The sequence below is a fragment of the Martes martes genome, assembly GCF_963455335.1.
Source record: "Martes martes genome assembly, chromosome: 17".
Lineage (NCBI taxonomy): Eukaryota > Metazoa > Chordata > Mammalia > Carnivora > Mustelidae > Martes > Martes martes.
The window spans coordinates 7,135,719-7,159,314 of record NC_137905.1 but is presented as its reverse complement, the minus strand read 5'-3'; the positions used below and the strand labels follow the sequence as shown (position 1 = coordinate 7,159,314).

The 23,596-nt window shown below is 43.9% G+C and overlaps 1 protein-coding gene across 1 annotated transcript in view; it reads left to right on the top strand.

The window, feature by feature from the left end:
* Window positions 1-17,291, top strand: part of GAN (gigaxonin) — a 49,750-nt gene extending 32,459 nt beyond the window's left edge. The window contains exons 6-11 of the mRNA XM_080827657.1: window positions 2,239-2,351; window positions 3,323-3,472; window positions 4,322-4,458; window positions 4,695-4,826; window positions 14,357-14,466; window positions 14,554-17,291. Coding sequence (XP_080683783.1) covers window positions 2,239-2,351; window positions 3,323-3,472; window positions 4,322-4,458; window positions 4,695-4,826; window positions 14,357-14,466; window positions 14,554-14,735 — 824 coding nt within the window. The 3' untranslated portion in view covers window positions 14,736-17,291. The remainder of the gene's footprint in view (window positions 1-2,238; window positions 2,352-3,322; window positions 3,473-4,321; window positions 4,459-4,694; window positions 4,827-14,356; window positions 14,467-14,553) is intronic.
* The last annotated feature ends 6,305 nt before the right edge of the window (window positions 17,292-23,596 follow it).

Here is a 23,596-nt window from a genome sequence, read left to right as displayed (position 1 = left end):
CCAGGTTAGAAGTTATATTCTTTGTCTATATTCCTTTGAAAGTCATCATAGATACCCTAGCCTGTATTCTCAAGTTATAAAAGCCCAAGTGCATTTCTACTGTTTCACAGTCTTGCAGTATTAAAATATATGCCTGTTTATGAATAAGTATCTGCATATAAATGAGTTCGATTCATCTGTTTTGAATACATACACACACATACGGAGAGAGAGGGCGCGTGTGTGGATTTACCCGCATATTCACCACTTTCTTTGTTTTTCCTTCTTACTCCTCAGACCTTCCATCTAGGATTATTTGCCTTCTCTGAGGTCCATCCTTTTGGATTTCCTTTATTGTGGGTCTACTGGGAGCAAACACTTTGATTTCTTTGTCTAACAATGTCATTGCTTTGCCTTCATTCTTAAAGGATACTTGTGCTGGATATAGAATTTTAGGGCATCTTGACTCTGTGGCTTGGTCTTTCCTCAAATCTGGAAAATTCTTACTCATTTTTACATCTTCGGGTATTGCCTCTGTTCCATTGTCCTCTTTCCCCCTGCTTTTTTTGGAAGTCCGATTAAACATGGCTACACTTTTTTGCTCTGTCCTTAGCCTCCTGCCTCTGCTTTGTTTTGTTTTCCATGTTTTTGCCTCTCTGTGTGTTGCCCTCTTTATGATTTCTTCTGATTTACCCTCTGCTTAATGAGTTCTCTCTTTAACTGGGACAGATCTGCCATTAAACCCATCTGTTAATTTTTTCAAATTTTATGTTTTTATTTTCTTATTTTATTCCTAGAGATTCTCTTTAAATCTTTTGCAGATCTGCTGTGTCACTTCTATAGTCCCCTTTTTCTAAGTTCTCTTAAAATTTGTCTTTCAGGGGGCACCTGGGTGGCTCAGTTGGTTAAGCGTCTGCCTTTGGCTCGGGTCGTGATCCCAGGGGCCTGGGATTGAGCTCCACATTGGGCTCCCTGCTCAGCGAGAAGCCTGCTTCTCCATCTCCCTTGGACCCTCCTCCACGCTCAAGCTCGCTCGCTTGCTCGCTTTCTCTCACACTCAGATAAATAAATAAAATCTTCGTAAAAAATTTGTCATTCCATTTTAAAACATAGTAGGCATTGTCATTTTATCATCTTTCTGGAGAGTCCAATATGTGAAATTTGAAGTCTCTGCAAGACTAATTCCTATTGTCAGTTCTTCACGGAGTCTAGTTTCTGTGTCTGAGTAGCTTTGGTTGGGTGGTGATCATTTTAGTAAAAATTAATTGTAAGAATAATTTGATGCTTTAAAATTTTAGAATATTAGAATCTAAAGAATAGGTAAGGATATTTTCTTCCACACAAATTTTACATTTGTTTCTTCTAGTTGCCTATAAGCACTGCACATTTGGAATTGAATTGCTGTAAATCAAACCCAAACCTTGAGATCGCCTAGATAAGGGAGGAGATTTAAATGTGGTTTCTGGTTCTGGTTAAACTTTGGAGAGGCTCTCCTGCCAGAAGTCATACTTCCTGTGGGCCTGGGGTTTTGACTTTTGTCCCTTCATGCCCTCAAAGCCATTATAAGAAAGTTTGGAAATTTCCCAGATTGGTGAATGCTCTCAAAGCAAAATGATTTCCATGGGTGGTGACCTCTCCAGCTCCCCCTTTTCCTTTTAGCTTTGCCGTATTGCCCTGTTGCCTTCTTCTCTTTTAAGATTATTTTATTTTGAAAATGTTTTGTCCAGAGGGACAAGACAAAACAAAAAATGTTTTGTCCAGCAATTTAGCTGTTTTGCACTAGAGTTGGTATGAATAACCTAATCCACCATTACCTGAAATGGGAAGTTCAACAGGGACTCTTAGATCCTGTTTCGAGCATGAACTGCACAGGTGCCCCAGATCTGAGTGCTCCTGGGTCTTGAACGAGTAGATGTGGACTGTGGATGAGAGGTTGTCTGAGAATCACAGGGGGATGAGGATAGACGGAGCTGCTTGGTGTCCGTGTAGGTGGTGCCAATCTGGGCTGCACGCTATAGGGTAGTGGGAATCCACTCAGATGCTGAGTGAGGTGAAATGGCCAAAGTGAGCCACAGATGTGAATTCGCCTCTCTCACCAAGGATCGAATGAATTGTGATGAGAACCTCAAATCCACTGTTGTCATTAGAGAAGTTACCTCCAGATACTGTCTCTACAGCTGTGCCATTTATATTCAGCAGGAGATGGGAATTGAAGACTGAAGTTTCAACTTTCTCGTGTGTCTCATTTGATTTTTACAGAGGGATTCTTGTTCGTATTTGGGGGCCAAGATGAAAATAAGCAGACCCTGAGTTCAGGAGAAAAATACGACCCAGATGCGAACACGTGGACGGCATTGCCACCGATGAATGAGGTAAAAGGTTCTTTTTCATTTGTTTGGTAGAGTGTCTGTCTTCCCTTTAGCACTTTCATTTGTTTTGCATCTGTGTGTATGTAAGGAGAGAAATAGCGACCCTGCCACACCCTGTGCTCACTGCCCTAGTGCCCACTATCCCAGCTCCTCTCTCGGTGTCTTCCTTTGGTCCATCAGACCTCCTCGTGTTTCCTCAAACCTACACACACTCTTGCTTTGGAACCTTTGCCAGACACCCTTGTGGCTTGTTCCCTGCTTCCATCAGTGTTTGTCCATGTGGCACTTCCCAGGGAGGCCTTTCCTCCTGCCCCTCAGCTCTTCTGTCTCCGCCCATTTACTTTCTCTTCATATCACGCGATACCTTCTCAAATACTGGATATTTTTTAATTGTTCACACAAACTCCTTGATGGCTGGGGATTTCGTCTGGCTGCTGAGGGCTCGTCTTTAGTGCTAGAGCAGCACTGGGCACAGAGGGGACAGCAGGGACGCTTAGCAAGTATTTGTTGACAAATGTCCCCTCAGGCTTCTGTCATTCCAGTTGGCCGTAGCAGGAGCCCGGCCTCCCCATGCCTCTCCCAGCCTCTAAGGCGGAGCTCTTGCTGGGGTTCTTCCTTGTCTTTCACACAGCAACTTGGAAGCACTTTAGCCCATTGCTAAACACAGTTTTATTGAACCAGAAGGTAATAGTTCTTGTTGTTGTGAGCACAAAATGGTGACTCCGCCAGTGAATTTATCATGCATGTAATTCCCTTGTTTTGAATAACTCCTAGATTGGGTTCTGTCTCTCATGACAGAAAGGTGAGCTGCTTGGAAAATCGCACATGTTTGAGAGAGATGGTTTTGAGCATGACGCCTCTTTGCTGAAACTCTGGGATGTGATGGTATCTGTAGTTTTTATTAAATGTGTGGATATCTGCTTTCAGTCTGGTGTTTGGCTTTTTATATAAAGAGATCTTTGATGTCTTTTCAGCCACGACATAATTTTGGTATTGTGGAGATAGACGGAATGCTGTACATTTTAGGAGGAGAGGATGGTGAGAAAGAGCTAATTTCCATGGAGTGTTACGACATTTATTCTAAAACCTGGACGAAGCAACCTGACCTGACCATGGTTAGAAAGGTGAGAACCATATCTTGTGATTACAGATTGGGTTTTAAAGTTAGCCTTTCTTCCTTTCCCACATCCACCTTTCACTACAATCGATAGTGTTGAACGAGGGAAGGTCACAGACTTCTGTCACGTTCGGTGGCTTGCCTTCATTGTCATGAGCCCTACACCCGGACAGGAGACGGAGTGCGTGTGAGAGCTCCCCCTGACGGGGGCTCTGCGATGCACTGCTGTGCCCACTCCTGCGCCTGACAGACGCTTCGTGAGCACGCTAACCTAGGAAGCAGCCAGGTCTTCCAACCCTCTTGTCTTAATGATCAGGCTGGCCTGAGGAGAGACAGCCTGCGGGTAAGCACGGCCACTGCGTCCAGAGTAGAGCGAAAACATGGCTTCCGTTAGCCGTTCAGAGCACGGGCTGCCTTATTCCCGTTTTCTGGGCTGGGAGGGAGGGGCTCTTCTTCACACCAAAGCTTTATACCTTGGGTGCTATGCTCCTGCTCTCTATGCTTAACTCATTTGGAGCAGGAATTGAATGACATATTGTAGGACAGAATCTCAATCTTGGACTCTTCAAATAGTTGTGGAAGAATGGAGAGACTGGAAATCTCCTTTAAAAATTCGGGTCATGTACGTATTTCGCTGAGCACAGTCACGTCAGATGGAGTTAACGAACACTACGTGTACTGCCTCCTCTTCTTGCTTTTAAAATCCTGTCTTCCTAGTATTGGAAAATATCATAGTTTTACTATTAGAAATCAAATCCTTTCCCAGACACCCTGTGGTGCTCTCTAGACTAAAGTGAGTATTTGTCTAACATGAGTAGTAAGTGTTGTCTCCCCACCTCTCGCTTTCTCCTTCCAGATCGGCTGCTATGCAGCTATGAAAAAGAAAATCTATGCCATGGGTGGAGGGTCGTATGGAAAACTCTTTGAATCTGTGGAATGTTACGACCCAAGGACCCAGCAGTGGACTGCTATCTGCCCACTGAAGGAGAGAAGGTACGAGAATGCAGGCATGAACCATGTAGGTGCCCCGTTTCTTTCAAATGAACCTTTCACTTGTCTTGGCATTTGGTTTCTATAAAAGTACATGAAAAATCCATTTCTGGAAAAGGAAGATGCACATATTCATGGAACCCTGAACACTGCAGAGTTAAAACAAGCAGAAGAGGAGCTAGGGAATTGGGCCATGAGTTGTAAATCCAGTAGCTGATACGCTGTGTGTGGCCTTTCAGATTTGGAGCCGTGGCCTGTGGCGTGGCCATGGAGCTGTACGTGTTTGGGGGTGTCAGAAGTCGTGAGGACATCCAGGGGTCTAATGAGATGGTCACTTGCAAGTCTGAATTCTACCATGATGAGTTTAAACGGTGAGTTTGAATGGTTTCACAGAACTTGTGGAACTTTTCCTTTCTGCCTTCAGAGTCATGTCTTCATTTTATTTTGTTTTGTTTTCAAGTTACTTGACTGAATTATCTTGTTTATTTGGGACATATGCCTAGTGCTTACTAGAGATTTTGTCAGAGACTTCAGAAGTATTCGTAGCTTAAAACCGTAGAACGGTGTTTCTGAAATCTATATCAGACTTTGATCCTTGGTTGTTTAAAATCATTCATTGGCTCCCTATGGCTTTTGGGAGAAAATTTAAACTCCTTCACCTAGCATGTGGCCTTCTGTGATATGGCCTTTCTCTATTCTATCTGCTGTAGTCAACACAGACGCTTCACTTGAGTTACAGAGAGCAACATTTTCTCCCCAAAACATGTTATTGATTATCTCGGCGCTGTGCTTTTTATACTATTCCTTTTTCCTAAAATCCCCTTTCAATATCTATCCAGTTAATACAGTCTCTTCCAGAACTGTGCGTAATTATCACTGCCTAAAGAAAGCCTCCTCACACCTCCTAGGCCAGTTTAGGCTCCTCCATCTGTGATCCCATAACATTCAGGTCATGTCTCTTGCATTGTAGTTGTTAACCATAAGATTCTTTTTTTTTTTTTTTTTTGTAAGATTTTATTTATTTATTTGAGAGAGAGAGAGAGAGAGAGATCATGAGAGATCATGAGCAGAGGGGAGGGCCAGAGGGAGAAGCAGACTTCCCGCTAAGCAGGGAGCTTGACGCAGAACTCCATCCCAGGACCCTGGGATCATGATCTGAACTGAAGGCAGACTCTTAACCAACTGAGCCACCTAGGCACCCTAACCATAAGATTCTTGAGGGCAAGGTTGGGCTCAGCTGTCCGTGGATCTTAACTTCAGCATCATACCTGGCCTGTGTTAGACGCCCAATGGAAGGTTGAGTCAGTGAATGAAGTGTGGTGTCACAGAGTCTCGAAACATCTGTTTCAGGTTGCTGTACTGGTCTTGTAGACTAGGCATGCTTCTACTAACCTCCTTCCCTTCTCTCCTCCCACACATTTTATTATGGTAACCACTAAACTGCACTCTCTTAAATCCTAGAGGGAAATGGTCATGTGAAAATTCATCTTGTTACACTATTTCAATCCTGTTACCAGAAGGGGGTGCCATAAGGCAACGTTTAATTTCATACTATTTTAGATTAGAGCAAACAATGAGCAGCTACCGAGACTTTAGAGATACATACAAATGTTACCTAACTTTTAATGTATTTCAAAGTGAGGATATTTGCATAGCCTTTCTTTCCCCCCCCCCCCATCAATTATAAGGTAGACACCCTTAGGAAAATTTATTAGACAAATTATGAAAACAGTTTAGAGAATGTCTGCTATGGTGGGGGTAGGGCAGCATTTCAGACTTTTATACATTTCTCTTCGTAGATTATCGTGAGGGTGACCGTCCAAGGTGCAAAGTAGCGTGTTAATTCCTGCCCAAGTGACTCTCGAGACTGTCTGCTCAACTTCATTTATAAGCAGTGGTCAGTGTGTTTGGTCTCCGATAAAATACAGACCTGTGCCGTCTTCATAATGCGTTACTGCTTGGGCAGTGTGAGCTAGAGGCTGCCACTTGTTTGCTGGGGGAATCAAGGCCGCGTATGCCTCACCCGTCCCTGTCCCTGTTTGTTTATGGGACTTAAATCTGGCTGCAGAGTTTCTCAGTTTGCCCTTGATCTGCTATCAATTGCTAGAACTTTTCTATTTCTGTCAGGTTGTTTTATACTAATAGTTAATAAGCTTTAAACGTAGGTGTAGTACTTGTTTCAGTTCATAAGTATTAGACATAAGAATATGCCTCCTTCCTCGATATTTAAAAGCACTTCCAAATAAATTCATGGATCAGTAGTCTCCTTGTTTCTGAGCTGTCCGGTGTTACTTTTTTAAGGTAAGCTCTAGGCCCAACGTGGGGCTCGAACTCACAGCCCTGAGATCAAGTGTCTCATGTTCTACCAACCGAGCCAGCCAGGAGCCCACCCATGTTAGTTTTTAAATAATAGAATGAGGAAAGCTTAATTTTTTTCGTCAATGTAACTTACAGGGTTCTTACTTGTTTGAGTGACCCTAGAGGCATACATAACTCTAAGTGCCTTGTCTTAACTCATTTGTAACTCATTCAGTCTTCAAAATAACCCTCTCAGTCCCTATGTGCTCTTTTTAGTCCTCTTTTAAACCAAAACACAGAGAGGTGATATAATGTGTTCAGAGACACACAGGTAGCAAGTAGCAGAGCTCGGGCACTCTGGCCCAGAGGCCAGCTTTTCAGCCACCACTCTACATTGCATTAAAAATACAGGCTTCCCTGTAAAAATCTATAGGAAGAAAATAACATACAGCAGTAGTTTGTTTTTCAAAAGAGCAGATGTTTCCAAGTATGTTATATTTGCGTATTGTGGAAACTGTTGGCAGAGGACGAATCTGTATTAGATTGGAGACCATTTATTGTTTTTAAGTAATCTCTTGTCTTTCCTGCCTTTGTTCCCTATTTTTAGGTTAAAACTTTCCTGGAAAAATGCCATACCTTATTTTCTGTGTTTCTAATGAAAAGCAAAACTGTTTGAAGGAAAGCAAAGAAATTGCCATAAGTTCTATCACGTCATAGTAACAACTTAATAATATTATCCAGAATGACAGGCAACTCTGTTTCGATTCCCGGTGTCCCTGCTCTTCTAATGCCACCATCCTCCCAGTTATCTGTACTCAATAAAGCTTATCCTCATTCTCTCTCATCCTCCACATCTTATCGGTTGCCAAGTCTCGTCTTCTTTTGTAATTCTGGAATATTTTCCAGATCACCCACCCTCGTTTCTCTGCTCCTGCCCTACCGTGTTTGTTCACTTCCTTGTGTGTGCAATGGCATTAGCCTTCTAACTAGTTTTCCTGTGCTTTTGGTCTGTTTGTGTTTTTGAAAGATTAATCTAACTTTGGTCATTTCATTCTCCTTCTGGAAATTCTTGGTATTTCCCCATTGCTTACCAAACAAAGATAACAGTATGTAGCCCCCTGCTGGGGTCCTCCATTGTCTGAGGTTAAGAGAAATGTTTAGTCTTTCCCAGTCTCTTCCCTCCCATGTCCTGCACTCCAGCTCCTTTCTTAATCCGTCCTGTGTCTGACTGCCTCCATACACATGCTCAGCTCGAATGCCCTGCTTTTGTTTCTCTAGAACAGTCATGGTGACTGCTGAAATCAGGACCTGTCAGTTTCATCTTTTGGTCCCTGAATGTGTAATTGAGCAGACATACTTGACAATGGGCAGAATCCCCATGTTGATTCTCTGACCTGGGTTGTGGGGGCAATTATGGTAGGAGAGGCTGCTTGGAAGTCTCTGTAACTTTCCTACCAAGACGGAAAACCAAAAGCAGTTCTACATCCTTGAGGAATTTACAGAAATTAGTGCCACCATCAAAAACTTGAAAAATGCAGGAATGGAGCTACTCTTCATATCCCCACTTAAGTCATTTAGAAAAAGTAGAAAAGTCAGATGGATTTTGGAAAATGTCCATGTGCTTTCATAAACGTAATTCAGTGGTTACACTGATCACAGATTTAGTCCCAGATGTAGTGTCTTTCCGCAAATATTGTATCTTTATGCAACACAGACTTTGGCCTTGGTCCGCAGCTTTTGATCCCTGGTGCTTTTTCTTCGTACCAGTTTGCAGGGGCCACCAGAAGCAGTTTGCTTTTGCCCGGCAGGGCCAGCAGGCCCCCTGCACTGTCTGGCCTCGGGGCTGTATCCCTTCTGCTGTTTCCATATGTTAGTCCAGGGAGATCTTGATCACTTTGGTGTCCCATGAAAGCATCATGTCGGTGTACTCCATTGACATTGTGGTGTTTGGATTGATGGTTAGGAGTACTACAAGTACTACAGACACCTTTGCAAGTCATGGGGAGCTGAACCGTGCTCCTGACCACATCTGTTTCAGTCACAGCCTGGTCAAGAGACAGAATCCACACCGGTAATCTGAACAGAGAAAATGGAATTCACATAATTATTTACTAGGAAGAGGTGGTTAACAATGAGTGCAGAAATAGCTACTGTGGGAAGTGCAGCTACTACTACCTTTAGGGCTGAGGGCAGTACCCTAAGAAGAGGCAAACTGGGAAGAGACCTCCATGCCCTGCAAGGGTATGGTGTGGCGACTGGGTTTGGGACGCTGCCTGTTGGGTGGCAGAAGACCTTGCTGAGGGCAGGCACCTTTGGGTCCCCTGCACACTGCAGGCAGCAGCCCTTGGGAAGGAGGAGAAAAGCACACCAACCCTGGCAAAGAAGCCCTTTGTGCTGCTGAGCCTCGCAGTCCCTCCAGCGCCCTCTACTGGCAGAGCCCACCACTGCATTTGTCTTTACAAGGCCGTTCATTTTCTCCATAGTGTTTTGTGTTTCATTGGTTTCTGCTCTTGTCTATATTATTTCCTTCTCTTACCTTCTTTGGGTTTATCCTGCCCTCTGTTTGCCAACTTCTTCAGGTAGAATTTTAGATCTCTTCATCTCTTTACTGAAACCTCCATCTTTTCATCATAAGCATGTTTCCCTTTCTTTTTTGAACATAGTTGCAGTGGCCACATTCAGGTCCCCACCTGTTGGATCTCCCGGCATTCAGTTATCTTGGAGCTGGCGTCTGTGTATGGTGTGTTACCTCGAGAATAGGTTCTCATTTTTCTGGCTTTTTTTTGTTGTTGAGTAATTCGGGGTTGCATCCCTAACATTGTGAATGGCATATTGTCGGGGCCCCGAAGTCTCTTCCCATTCTTCAGAGTGTTGCACTGAGAGTTCGAGCAGGCCGGGCCCCTGGCTCGGCTCCTGGCAGGCTGTCAGGCCTGCAGCACACGGCAGCTCAACCCTGTCTCCGGTTCTGTAAGCCAGCCTCAGTTACAAGCACTCACGGTTCCGGGGTCAGTCCAAGACTTGAGACAAGCACATGCATGTAAAATTAGGCATCCTTCTCTACCTCTTGTCTTTCTGAGACTTCCATACGCTCTGACGATTCTGGCTGCCCTGATTCTGGTGGCCACAGAGATGGCAGGTCTTCTCATGGCGTCTCAGCCCCCTGGAGCTGCCAGCATCATGCTGCCTTTGGCCAAAGCTACCAAAGATCCAGAAACCCCTCCTCCTGGGTTGCTGGTTCCAGTTTTCCTTTCTTTCTCAAATCTGCCTCCTTTTGCTCAGTCTCCAGAGGCCTCAGGCACTTGTCATTTGTATCTTACCCAGAGTTTGTAGCTGGAACTCTTATCCAGAGTTCCTCGCAGGACGATCGGCTTGTTAAGGGAGGGCTTCTTTCTCCCCCCGGAAGCAGAAACCTCACTAAAGCTCCCTCTGTCTTTACTTCTCCTCTCCAGTTGATTGCCCCCCCACCCCAGCCCTGCACCATCTCTCCTTGCCTGTCTTTCCCTCCTACACTGCTCTTGCTGAAACTCGCTGCTCCAAGCCAGGCTATATTCGAAAGTCTCCTTCATTGCTAATTCTCAGCAACTAGAGGACACATCTTGGTAGCCTCAAGTCCTGAGAAGTCCGTGTTTGAAAACATTGTAACTAAAGGCATACTGTTGCTTCCTCCAGTAGAAAGGTGACTGCTACTTAGTGACGCCCACTAGGTGCTGGGTGCTATGTGATGTAATTTACACTGGCCACTTCCTTTCATCCCCGCAAGTCCTTGGATGTTAGTGGTGGTGTTTGGTCTCCCTACTTCACAGATGACGGTTAGCTAAATTGTCCAAGGTCAGTGAGGTGATAGATGGCAGAGAAAGAAGGCAAAACCATATGCCTTTTATACCTGTTTAAAAAAAAAAAACTAGCTAAAGACATGCTGTAGTTCAGTTTTTTATGTTAGTTTCGTTTCATTCGAAGCTTCAGCGTTATATGAAATAGATCACCTGGGATTGTTTTTCTGGAACTCAGGAACTCTGAGTCATTGATCTGCTTTGGAACAAATTTGGTAGATCATCTACATAGCCTGATTTCTTGAGCTTTGTTTAATTATTCCGGGGAAGAATAATGTGAGATTCTCAACTCTACAAAATTACGCCAAAATATTGTTGTATTCTGATGCGCCTTTCTGTAAACAGCCTAGTTGTAGATGCTCATTTAGAAGTGGCAGTTACCCTCGTGAGCATATGTATGGCCCCATCATGGATTTGCCTGGAAGAGCTGTGTGCCTCTGCACGGGGGTTGGGCCTGGGCGTAGGGTTCAGCGGCAGACAGGCCTGGGGACACTCTCATCAGCTTTGTTTGATTCAGAACCTAGGAAGAATTTAAAGGTCAAGGTTTAGATATTTGTGTTTAGCCCTGAAGACATAAAATGTGAATAAGCCAGTTATAGTTTGATATTTTCAAACATTTTCTTTCAAAGGCCTCTTCAAGTCCCTATTTTCACTTTTCAGTGACAGTTCTGGAATGTTTCCCTTCCCCTATTTCTTAAAGTCATATTGACACCAGCGGCCAAACTGTATTCCCAGTTCCAGCCAACTGCTGGATACCAGTCAGCATTCAGACAGAGCGGGAATCAGAAGTTGAGTGAAGGTACTTCAAATATGGCGGCTGTGCCTTAGCTGTGTTCTGAGTTGTTATGTGATCGCGAAGCATTTTGCTTCCATGTTTCTTAGAATTCAAAATATGGAAGTTGCTACTTTATAACAATCTGGGAAGAGCTCTTTGAAATCAAAGTGCTGTGATTAGTAGAAAAGTTTCACATTTGTATTTAACAGCCAGATGATTCGGGTCTAAGCCGCTGGCTTCTTGGACATTTGATGGCAGAGTTAGAGATACAGGAATAACGCTCACACGCCGTCTGCTCGAATAACAAGTGGTATTGGACACTGGTAGTTCTAAAGGGTTTAGATACATTCCAAAGTCTGAGAGGGCTGCTATACCCCGGCTGTGTTGTTAGCCGTTAAAAGGAAATTGGTCCAGTTACCTTAAGTGAACATTATTACAAAGCAGAATCTATGGTTGTTAAGGTTGTTGTTTTTTAAACAAAAACCACTTTAATTTTGGAATAATTTTACACTTAATTTTACACTTTTAATTTTACACTTTTACACTTAAAAGTTGCAAAAATAAAATCCCCATTAAGCCATTCACCCAACTTTTCTTTGTGTTAACATCTTATGTAACCATAGTGCCGACATCAAAACCAAGGTATTTATGTTGGTACAGTATTAAGTATTAAGTAAACTATAGTCTTTTTATTTTTTTAAAGATTTATTTATTTGACAGAGACACCGCGCGAGAGAGAACACAAGCAGAGGGGAGAGGGAAAAGCAGACTCCCTGATGCGGGACTCAATCCCAGGACTCTGGGATCATGACCTGAGCCAAAGGCAGATGCTTAACGACTGAGCCACCCAGGCGCCCCTAGTCTTTACTCCAATTGCACCAGCTCGTCCACTCAACTCTCTTTTCCCTTTGCTCTGAAATGCTGTGCAGGATCCCACAATACACTGTGTTGTGTTTCTTTAGGCTTTTTTTTTTTTTTTTAAGATTTTATTTATTTGACAGAGAGAGAGATAGATCACAAGTAGGCAGAGAGGCAGGCGGGGGGGTGAGGAGGGAGAAGCAGACTCCCTGCTGAGCAGAGGGCCCGATGCAGGGCTCAATCCCAGGACCCTGAGATCATGACCTGAGCCGAAGGCAGAGGCTTAACCCACTGAAACACCCAGGCACCCCTCTTTAGTCTTTTTTAACCTGTGATGTTTCCTTGGTCTTTCCCTGCCTTTCATGACCATGATATTCTTGAAGATAATTGGTGTACGTATCTCTTCATTTGGATTTGTCTGATGATTTCTCATGATTAGGCTGAGGTTGGGCGTTTTTGGCAGGAACACCACAGAGGTGATACACGCCATTGAGGAGGACGTGCTGTCTCCATGTCTTAGTACCGGTGACGCTAACATTGATTACCTGGTTAAGGTGGGGTCTGTTGGGTTTCACCACTATGAAGTTGCTGTTCTTTCTTTTTAATTTACAAAAATCCTGGAAGAGATCATTGAGAATATGCACCGTTTCCTCTCAAACTTTGACCACTAATTAAGCACCCGTCAGTGGACCCACCCTGCAGTCACTATAACTGTGGTGGTTTCCTGATGCTGGTCTATTTCCCTCATTCTGTCTACATTTGTTAACTGGAATTCTGTAAAGAGAAGACCTGTCCCTTCTCCCTATTTCTTTTTTTGATGTATTCAGTTACTTACTTGTATCAGTATAGATTCAGGAATATTTATTTTATTCTATGAGTTACAAATCCAGTACTCTCATTATTTATTTTGTTGCTCAGTTGTTCCAACTTTGGCCATTGGGAACACCTTCCTATTAGCTCTGTGTCCCTTGGACACACCCGCCCTCCTGTAAGCACTTCCTGTTTGGCAGCACAAGATGCTTCAGACGCCTCTCGTGTTTTCTCTCTCAGTGGGGGAATCAGCCACCTCTTTGTGGAGCCCTGGATCCTTTTTGTGCTTATTAAATTGATTTTCAGCAGAAGTGCCAAGGCAATTTAGTGAGGAAAGAAACATCTTTTCAGCAAATGATGCTGGAGCGACTAGATGTCTGTGTGGAGGAACGGTGAACTTCTGCCCCACACCATACCCAAAATGCATCTTGAAATGCGTTGTAAGACCCGAACATAAAAGCCGAAACTATGAAATCTCCAGAAAAAAGTATAGGGAGGAAAACCTTTGCAACCTTGGAATAGGCAAGGATTTCCTAGAAGGACACAGAAAGCAAGAACTATTTAAAAAACGAAACAACAACAAAAATAAATTTAAAAAATGAGCAACTCTTTGAGCAGACGTTTCACAAAAGAAGACAGGTGAAGTGGCCAGTGAGCGCACATGGAAACACGCCTCCCTCCTCTCAGGGAAGCCCACACTGCTCACACGGCTACAAGTCAGAAAGACTGTCAGGAGTGACAGCAGGAGGTAATGCCAAGTGGTTGGAATTCCCAGATGTTGCTAATCGGAAGGCAGAATGGCACCACCCTTTGGAAAATAGTGCAGCATTTTATTATCCGGTGGAATATATGTTAAACCATATAACCGATCAATTCCATGACATGATAGCCACCAAGACGATTCGCACTCCAGTGCCCACAACAGCTTTATTCACCATAACCAGACACTGGCGGTTCCCCAAATGAACATGAGCAGGTGCGCGGATAAACAGATTCTAGTCTCTCTGTGTCATGGAATACCGCTTAGAAAGAAACAGATTATTGATGCAAGCAACTGTGTAGGTGAATCCCAGGAACATGGTGCTGAGCAAAAGAAGCGGGTTGAACAGTGCTTGCTCTTTACGTTTCAGTATAGGCGACATTCTAGCACAGGCCAGACTAGTATCCAGAGTGGCAGGAAGGAACTCAGCAGTTACCTGGCAGTGAGGATGCGGGTTGAGCTGAACTGGCACGGTGCCTGGTACAGTTGGCTCACCGAGTTTTTTCGGCTTCCTAGACCTTGTGGTCATCCTCTTGACGTCCTTGGTTTTGCCCGTGTGTTCGCTTGCAGATGGATCTATCTTAACGACCAGAACTTGTGCATCCCCGCCAGCTCCTCTTTTGTGTACGGAGCTGTACCCATAGGAGCCAGTATTTACGTTATCGGAGACCTCGATACAGGTAAGACCCTCGTGGTGATGTTGCTGGATGTGTTTCCCAGTGACTCCAAGGCACGTTGTGTCACCTCTGCTGCTTCTCGCGGTCTAGGTACCAATTACGACTACGTGCGTGAGTTTAAAAGAAGCACCGGGACCTGGCACCACACGAAGCCACTCCTTCCGTCTGACCTTCGCCGCACCGGGTGTGCAGCCTTACGCATTGCAAATTGCAAGCTTTTCCGCCTGCAGCTCCAGCAGGGCCTGTTCCGTATCCGTGTCCATTCGCCTTGAAGAGGGGCCGGAGCAGAGGCAACGCTCCCAACCAAGCGCACCGTGACACAGCTTTCTGCGAGGGGAACAGAGGTGGCAGCCGAAACTTGCTCTGTGTGCCGGGCTTTGTGTGGTAACTCTGGTGGTTTTACTGTAATGCTTAGAAGCCTGAGGCTCCGCTCTCGTTGGGGAAAACCCGTAACTGTGGGAAAAGCTCCCTTGGAGGAATCCCGTCCTCCACTTAGATGTGTCTGCAGACAAACGGAGGCTAGTCACTGTCAAAGGGAGAAGGGAAGTGGGAATCGGTATCATGTAAAATATTGAAGTTAAAATCCTAAGGTGCATTTTCCCTGAAGGAAACTCATATCTGAGTGACTGCTGTGTTCGAGTACCTGGCTTTGGTAAACAAACAAAAATCCGTATATGCAAATCAACATATCCAAACATACCAAGATTGCTTTCCTACTGCACTTGGAAGGAAATATCATGCCTAACCCTGCCTGACCGATTAAGGTTTGTGCCTAAAACGTTAGATTGGACTGTATGCCGGTTAGTGTCCATTTACTACTAGTACTGTGTCCGAAGACTCTTTTTTAAACTATATTATCATGAATTGAAACTAAGATAAAATTTCTCGTTTACGACATTCTATCTTAGTCATCTAAAGGTTCAGTAAATCCATGAGTCAGGTTGCAGCCCTCGTGTGAATTTAAGGGAAGTTGCTAACTTCTGTATTAATTCAGATACATCATGCCATAATTTCTGGGGTAGTTCTGGAGTTGTGAAGGATCTCATGCAGTGCTGTTCCTCCTTGCAAATAATCAGAACCATTTTAGAAACACGAGGTTATTAAGCAGAGTGGGAGATTTTCTAGAAGAAAGACATAAGTCAGACAAATCATAAAGGTCTGCTGTGACTACAAAAACTGTCCAGACAAAATATATAGGGATCAAAAACTTCAATCTGTCCGAAAGCACACAAAGTCTTGTTTACTACTGTTTAGGATTGAAAACTTGTCTTAGAACGCACACCTGCGTAAGAATCTAGTCTTTGTAGCAGAATTTTCTCAGTGCCGTTTACTAGCAAGAGTTTTAGACAAATTATGTTATAAGTAAAGTTTGGCTGGTAGAATAAACTACCTCAACTTAATTTCATTCTGTTCATAGTAGAGCGAATCATCTCTTCCTCCACCCTCCGCCCCTCTCCTGCACTCCCATGTCACCCCACTTCCCATTGGGGGAAAAAGGTCTGTCGTTAATAGCACTTATTTTGTAAGATACTTTGGTTTTCCGTTCAAATTATGCCACCTTAGTGTGCAGTCAGAGACTTCAGAGCGCTTGATGACATCATAATTTGAATTTTATGCAATATCAGATTTCTAATCGATTTAATACAGAGCTCTTCATTTCTAATTGTTTCCTACAGCTTTTTCCCCTCTCTTGGTAAATGGCTGTAAGAAGCAGTATTTTGTCTTAATAATTAATAAATGTATAAATGTATCCTTCGGTTACAAATTTGAGAATAGGAGTTTCTTCTGGAAACTTCCTAGATGGAATGCTTGTATGCTGTTAACAACATGCATATGAAACATGGTTTATGTCCCCCCCCCCACCCCCGCACCATGAACAGAAAAAAGGGTTACCCCCTCTCTGCAGATTTTTTTTTTCTTACACCTACTAGGAGTCAGTACAATGCTATAAAAGTTGCTGGGAGAAGCCTTGCCTGTGAGGGTTCTCAGGAATGTTGTGTGTGGCAGGAGATCCTAGTAGAAGAAGGCACGCGGTGTTCATCTTCTGTATCAGAGGCACTAGGCCAGATTTGCCACACGTTCCTGTAACGCAGTCAAATCCAGTGTATAAAGCAAAGCTGACCTTTTTTTCTTTGTATTGTGTACCAGTCAGCTGTAGTCTGCACACCTTCCCGGTGATGCCTGGGGTATCTTTTCATCAAAGCAAGCCACGTGACCACAGCAGAGAAAGCAAACTTCTTTTTCCAATTAGAGATTCATTTTTTAGGGGAAACGAATCGCTGAAAAAGTGAATTTTCTTTGGTAGCATATCCTGTACAAAACAGAACCTTGGCTTTCAGAAGTTGCAGCTGGGGTACGTTAAAGCAGTGACTGATGTCCTGTGGACGCTGTGACAGTCAGCAACTCTCTCTCTTTAATTTCTGAAGCTTAAAATTCTTCCCAGTCTACGCCAGGCCTCTCCAAGGAGACAGTTCATTGTTTAGGAGTGAATGAGTCCCTGTTGCAATATTTTTAGTGCCTGCATGACTTGGTTAATTCATTTTATAAAAACAGTTCTTTTTTAAGTTTTTTATGCAGTTCATTGACACAGTAGCTGCAGAAATTAGGTAATTTTTTTTAAATAAATTTGCCACATAATATGGGATGCTATCACCAACAGTAGCTGCTAAGTGCCAAACTGTTATTTTCCTATATATAATATGTATATTAAAATACTACGTTGAAGTGTAGGAATATATTTAATTTTATTATGTTCGGAAATTAATTATGACCTTTTTTTGTAAATGACCGTTACTTCGGTATTGTGAAATAAATTTTAACTCATTTCATGCAGGTTTAACATTCCGCTTATGCCTTGAAACATCTTTTCTTGATAAATTTTTTAATACTTCTTTTTCACAAGGCACTTTTACCAGGCATAGGTTGGAATTGGCAGTTGAGGATAGATCTTAAAATTTTAAATAAAATACCTTTGGGGGAAGTGCAATGTATTTTCATTATCCCGCCAACAGAAGGAAACTTGTCTCAGGTTAGAGTCAGTGAATATTTAAAGGATCTCTCCTAGGCTGCGGTCTAAAGTAGACTTGTTTGTTTGTTTGTTTGTTTGTTTAATGCATCCAAATATAGATTTTTCGAAGAGGTAAGTGTTTAATTTAAAATGAAGTGGTTTGTTTGGGGGTTTTTTGGTGAGTGTGTGAGAGTGCTTGTATCCTGCAAGAGGGAAAAGCATGAGAGGGAGAGAATGTGTGTGTGTGTGTGTTATGTGACTTGGTAAGTGTGTTTCTGTATGTTTACTTTTCCAATTGTAGTTCAAGACTACATATATTACTGTCTTCTGGTGCTTCAGATAAATTCTTGAGCCCATGGCCCTTCAGTTTATACTACTGAGTTAAACTCATGTTGGGTGTAAATATTCATAGAGTTGTAGTTGGTAGGAAGTCTTACTTGGTGTTTCCATTTCTTTAGTGGGATTAAGAACAGTGTTCACCAACTAGTATAGTTGGTAGGCTATAAAGATTTGGCCTAAGAAATTTTTAAATTCATTGCTTATTTCATCAGTTCTTTATTTCATTGCTCTGAGGCATTGATAGCTAACAGTAGGCTTTGCTCAGACTGCAACAACCAAAAAAGAGTATTGGGGCAATGATGGATGGTATATTCTTTGTACTGAAGGGTCTGGTTACGTCGCCACTTCAACAACGCTTTGACGGTGCCATTTTTATAATTTATAAGTGGAGGGTGGGGTTCCCTAGGCAACATACAGGAAGCACATCCTTACACCGACCTGGTAGAGATAGGGCTGTCTTTGCCGTGGTGCCTCATTACTTGTGGTAGTAATTGGGTTTTTTGGAGACATTCTTTAGCTGCCTTGGTCCTTTGGGGTTCCATTTGGTGCATTCCTACTTCAGTGTACCCAACCAAAAAGTTCTCCAAGGAGTGCTGAAAACACTGCAGTATTGCCTTCTTGCTGGCCTGCTTGATTCCAGAGAGCCTCCTGTGGTCAGATAAAGACATCTGATTATCTGGGGAAAGAATGAGGTGGCACTTGGCATGCATTTAAAAGGTGCTGGAACCCCCTTAAGAAGCACCTCGTGAGGGGGAAGGGTAAGACTGCCTTGTTCTGTGGCTGCGCCTCACGAGGTCGGGGAGCCTTCGGGAGCCAGGGAGAGAGGAGATTCCCGATTATTACAGAAAAGCTGTCCTGGGTTTAATCAGCAAATGCTTCTAGCGCACTGGCCAAAAATTCTGTTGGGATTTCTGGGGAGCTTTCATGCTGCCCTCCCTCTTGATGGTCAACTCCTTGTGGGCAGCGACCCTGTCTTGGCCATCTGCTAATCCCACTGCTTGGCACACAGCAGGCAGCCAGTAAATGGTTGGCTACCGCAATACAGTACTCTTGTTGTCAAAGCGATGTTCATCACTGGATTGAGAAGTCCTCTCCATGAGCGACTCATTTTGCTGGACTCATTTGTACACAGACGGGCTGTCCTCATGTTATAGGGTGAGAACCTAGTACAGAAAAAAAAATGCAAAGTGCCTGACCTCTAACGGATGCAGACCTCTTTGGTGTCCATATGGTTCTGTAGGATTTGGGGACCCTATCCTCAGCACACCTAATGCCGTTTATCACACTTAGTGTTGGGTTTTAGTTATTGTTTTGTATATGTGGTTCCAAGCCTTTTCCAGAACATACTGCTTGGATCCTCACATCTCCGTGATGGGTGCAGCGCCCCCCGCCCTTGGGCAGGGAGCAGTCTCTCAGGCCCAGTAGATGCAGCCTCGTTCCCCACCTCACATGTGAGTAGAAACCATTATCATTTCACTGTTCAGCCTGTGAGACTCCCACTTAGTTTTCTAGGTGTACAAGTATTTTTGGTCATAAAATAATCTTTTGTGGTATAACTTAAACCCCCAAATATGTCCTTCACAAGTTACACAGATGTAAGCTGAAAGGTGTTTGGTTTTCTTTGTCCATTAGCCAGAGGAAATTAAGAATTTATGAAGGTCGTAAGAAGAAGAGTACTAAGTATTCGTGTTTGACAGAGAAGCACTTTTCTCTTTTAAAGATCTGAAGCATCGTTTATACTACTTTTCTTACCACATCTGAAATCAGTGAGGGAGAAGGGATTGTGTCTCAGAGTGTTGGAGAAGGTATTTTTGCTAACTTGCTAATAACGCCTGAAGTACTCTTTCTAGCCGGTTCAGGAATGATAGAGATGTGTGGTATGATGGTGAGGGGTGACCCACTTGCCCATGTGGAAGAAGAACATGAAAGCAGGTTGAGGCTTTGCTGCCTGCTGGTGGTCAAGTCAATACTGTGGAAATAGAGACTTCTGCGATTTTTTTGGCAAGCCAACTGGGAAAACTTTTAAAACTTCTGTATTTTTCGGAAGCGATTCTATTTTGAATCCTAACTCTATCTCAGCTTTGTCCCAGGGCCATCCCTGTGTTTACGTGACACCTAAGGAGCTCGGTCACGACTCTGTGTTCCTTGGTGTAAGTGCGTGCGATTGAGGAAAGTGTGTTCGCGGTCCCTTCTGTCCCTGAAGTTCTCTAACTGATCTGATTGGGTCTTTAAACTTCCGCCTTCCTCATCACATCACATATCTGCAAATAAAACAGCCTTGCATCATGGCCTACGGGAGAACACCTGTCACCTTCGCTTTTTCTTTTTTGAGATAAAAACTAATACTTTAAAATTGCTGCTCAGCTGAAATTTAGGCTAATTATAGAGTTCGATATTGATGTCCTCACGGCCCAGCGAAGCTGCTGTAAATGCTTCCGTCAGTGTGATCTGTGTTAGAGAAGTCACGAGCAGGAGGGGGAAGGCTGCCCGCGCCGTCGGTGCACGCGCTGCCTTCGTTCGGATCCAGCCATTCACGTGACCCATACTGACACACGGCCACTCCAGATCCGTCGGACCCCAAGCAGATGCAGGCTCGTCTTTCTTTCTGGTCGGCAAATTATATTTATTAGATCTTTATTTTTAGCATTTCCACAAAAATCATAGATTTGAAAATACCTTGTTTTTCTTTTTCCTCCTCATCAATTACTAATAAGGCGAACGTTAGAACCTTGCGTTACGTTTTTTCCAGTTAAACCTGTGAACTTGGTATAAACATGACTATACGTAGCTCTCTTTATCGTGTTTCCTGTTTAAGGGGATGAGAATTACATGCACTTATTCCCTTGTTCTTTGTGTTTATAGGAAAAACTCCGTTCTCGGCTACCTCATTATGTAGTGTTGTGCTTGATCCCCTGCCAACTTAGGAGAATTCAACACATTCTGTCCTTTAACAAAAGCCTGGAAGCAAGCAGCGGGCGGCCTTGAGGAATACAATTCTCTAAGGCGTATTTTCCATTTTACTACTTTTTTTGTTTTTTTAAATAGGCACTTTTAATCAGGAGGAACAATCATTCTCCTAGAGCTGCTGCGAAGTGATTACTTGAAACTCAACTTGAACTTTAAAGAGTCTTTAAAAGACTGTGTTTTCATAACGTAGAGAAGTAGTATATTGAAACAGCACTGCTGTGTAAAACAGGGCCTGCGCCCCGTCCCGTTAGGACCAGACGGGAGAAGGTGTCCGTGGAATCAGACCCAGCATTTGGAGTTGACATGCGTGGGGCCGCGGGGTGCTCCATTGTCTACAAGGTGCTACTGCAAGCAGCTTAAGGAGCTCTGAAGTGTAATTCCATGAATTTGTTTCCCAAGAATCTTTAATTTTGATGAAAGTTGAGGTTCATTAGTAGATTCCTCTTCTCTTTTGGTTCTCACAGTCTGGGGTTTTGTTTTTTTTTTTTTTTTTAAGATTTTATTTATTTATTTGACAGATCACAAGTAGGCAGAGAGGCAGGGGGTGGGGGGAAGCAGGCTCCCTGCTGAGCAGAGAGCCCAATGCGGGGCTCAATCCCAGGACCCTGGGATCATGACCTGAGCCAAAGGCAGAGGTTTTATTTAACCCACTGAGCCACCCAGGCACCCCAGTCTAGGGTTTTAAAATGAAATCTAAAAGTGTTTCCTAAGTACAGGGTTGAGGTTGACCACACAACACAGAATTGTGTTCTACTTAAAATGATGAGTGAGTGGATTTGCTTTGAGCATCAGTGGAACGTGCCTTCTGCACGTGGCTCTGTCCTCGCCTGCGTCTGTCAGCTTCCCTGGTCGGTAAGCTCGGGGGAGCCGTGAGGTCCACTGATTCCTGCAGTCAGACCTTCCCTTCCCAGCGTGGTTTCTCATGGGAATTACCCAGCATCCCCAGTGCCCAAAAGAGTTACTCCCATTCCTAAAAACCTAGCGTACCGGGAATCACTTACAGACCAAGTGAGACCTAACAACGGAACTGTCGTTGTGCTCTAATGTGATCTAGTTTTCCAGCCTGTACTTTTTTAGAACGAAAGGCAGAGTTTCCCCCCACATGACAGTACATCCGCATCTCCTGGGGCTAGCAGCAGGCGTGAGACATTCCCCAAGTGGTTTCCGAGCGAACCAAGACTTAGGGCCTTTGAGCCCCAACCTTTTTATTTCAGTTATTTTGAGGAAAACGTGTATAAATACTTGGTGTACTTTCCCAGGCAAATCTAGTAGCTGCAAGGATACCCAGGTCATGATGCTGGGTGTGGGTGGGCTCAGAGACTGGGACTGCAGACCGTGACCTTCAGGAATCCTACAGCCCTAGAGCCCAGTTCCCTACCTGCAAATGTAGGGTAAATGGGGGTGTTTACCTCTTTGGGCTGCTTTGAAGATCAGGGACATAATGAAGGTGAGAACCTGGCAGCCCATGTTTCACCCGTAGCTATGGCCACTGTGGCCGCTCACCTCAGCCTCGGGTCACTGATGGTGAGCCCCAGGGATGGGGGGCAGCACTTGCCCTCACTATGTATCCTGGCCTTCGCACTTCCCCATTCGAACCTCTGCTGCCACGAGGTCTATAAGTAAACCATCATTTGTGTTGATAAAATGATTTACTTTCTGGACCTGTGCCACTGCTCTCCTTCTGCTGCTCTAATATTTGAATTCAGGATGATTCTGTAGAGCTGAACCATCCTATAATATGTGCTTGGAACAATGAGAGGTGTTTTAGATAAACCTCAATTCAGAATTTGCCTAATGAAACACTTAAAACTCTTTACCAAAGTTGAATCTTTCTTTTTCCCCTAAGATGTCACAGGTAGTGACCTACACTGGTCGAATAAACTGTAGATATTTTAGATCTCTGTTTGAGATCAGTATACCTGTTCTCTCTCAACTTGGATGCTATGTGAAACTTAAACAAACAAACAAAATTTGTGTTACAAGTGTGTGTGTATGTGTAGCACTTTTGCACCTTCAAATAAAGTAGGGCTATTTAAGTAAATGATTCAGAAAGTGAGCTCCTTAAACCCTTCCATACGGTCACTTTCTCTCCGGTTCCCACCCTGGGGCCAGCAGATGTGGCAGCATGAAAGGCATTCTATAAAGTCGTTCTGGCTCTCTCTGTGAATAAGAAAAGGAAGGAGGGAGGGTCAGGGCTGAGAGGGCTGGGAAGTGGATGACACAGTCATGACAGACAGAGCTGCTGCGAACGGCCACAGGTGCCATGGCCATTTGTAACACTTTTCTTAGCGACATGTTTAAAGATCCAGAAGGCTGAGAAAAGTGCTCGGAGGGATTAAGTGTTGGGTGTGACGCTCCCCAGCGCTGTGACAATCTGATAGATGGCTAAATAGTCTCATATCCAGGTTTAGAAAAGATAGTTCCTAAATGAAAAAGAAAAAAGGGGTGGGGCGGGGAATCACTGATAATTTGAACATAAGCCAAGTATTTAAAAACAAGAACAGGGCGCCTGGCTGGCTCAGTCGGCAGAGCATACGGCTCTTGATCTCAGGGTCGTCAGTTCTAGCCCCAGTTTGGGCGTAGAGCATGGTTTTAAAAATAAATTAAAAAGGAAAAAAAAAAAAAGAATAGTGTTCGTGCGTGGGACTGGTAGCCAGAAAAGGAAGTCTCTTGTGCTACTTGGTCCACTGGCTGCACTGATGGACGCCGGTGCCACCATTGGAGAGGCTTGAGACACAGGCCTCTGGGGACTTGTTTAAAACACGCAGGTATGCGTGGCTGAGGCCGACAGCAGACATTGAGACAGAGTGGCCTCATGGT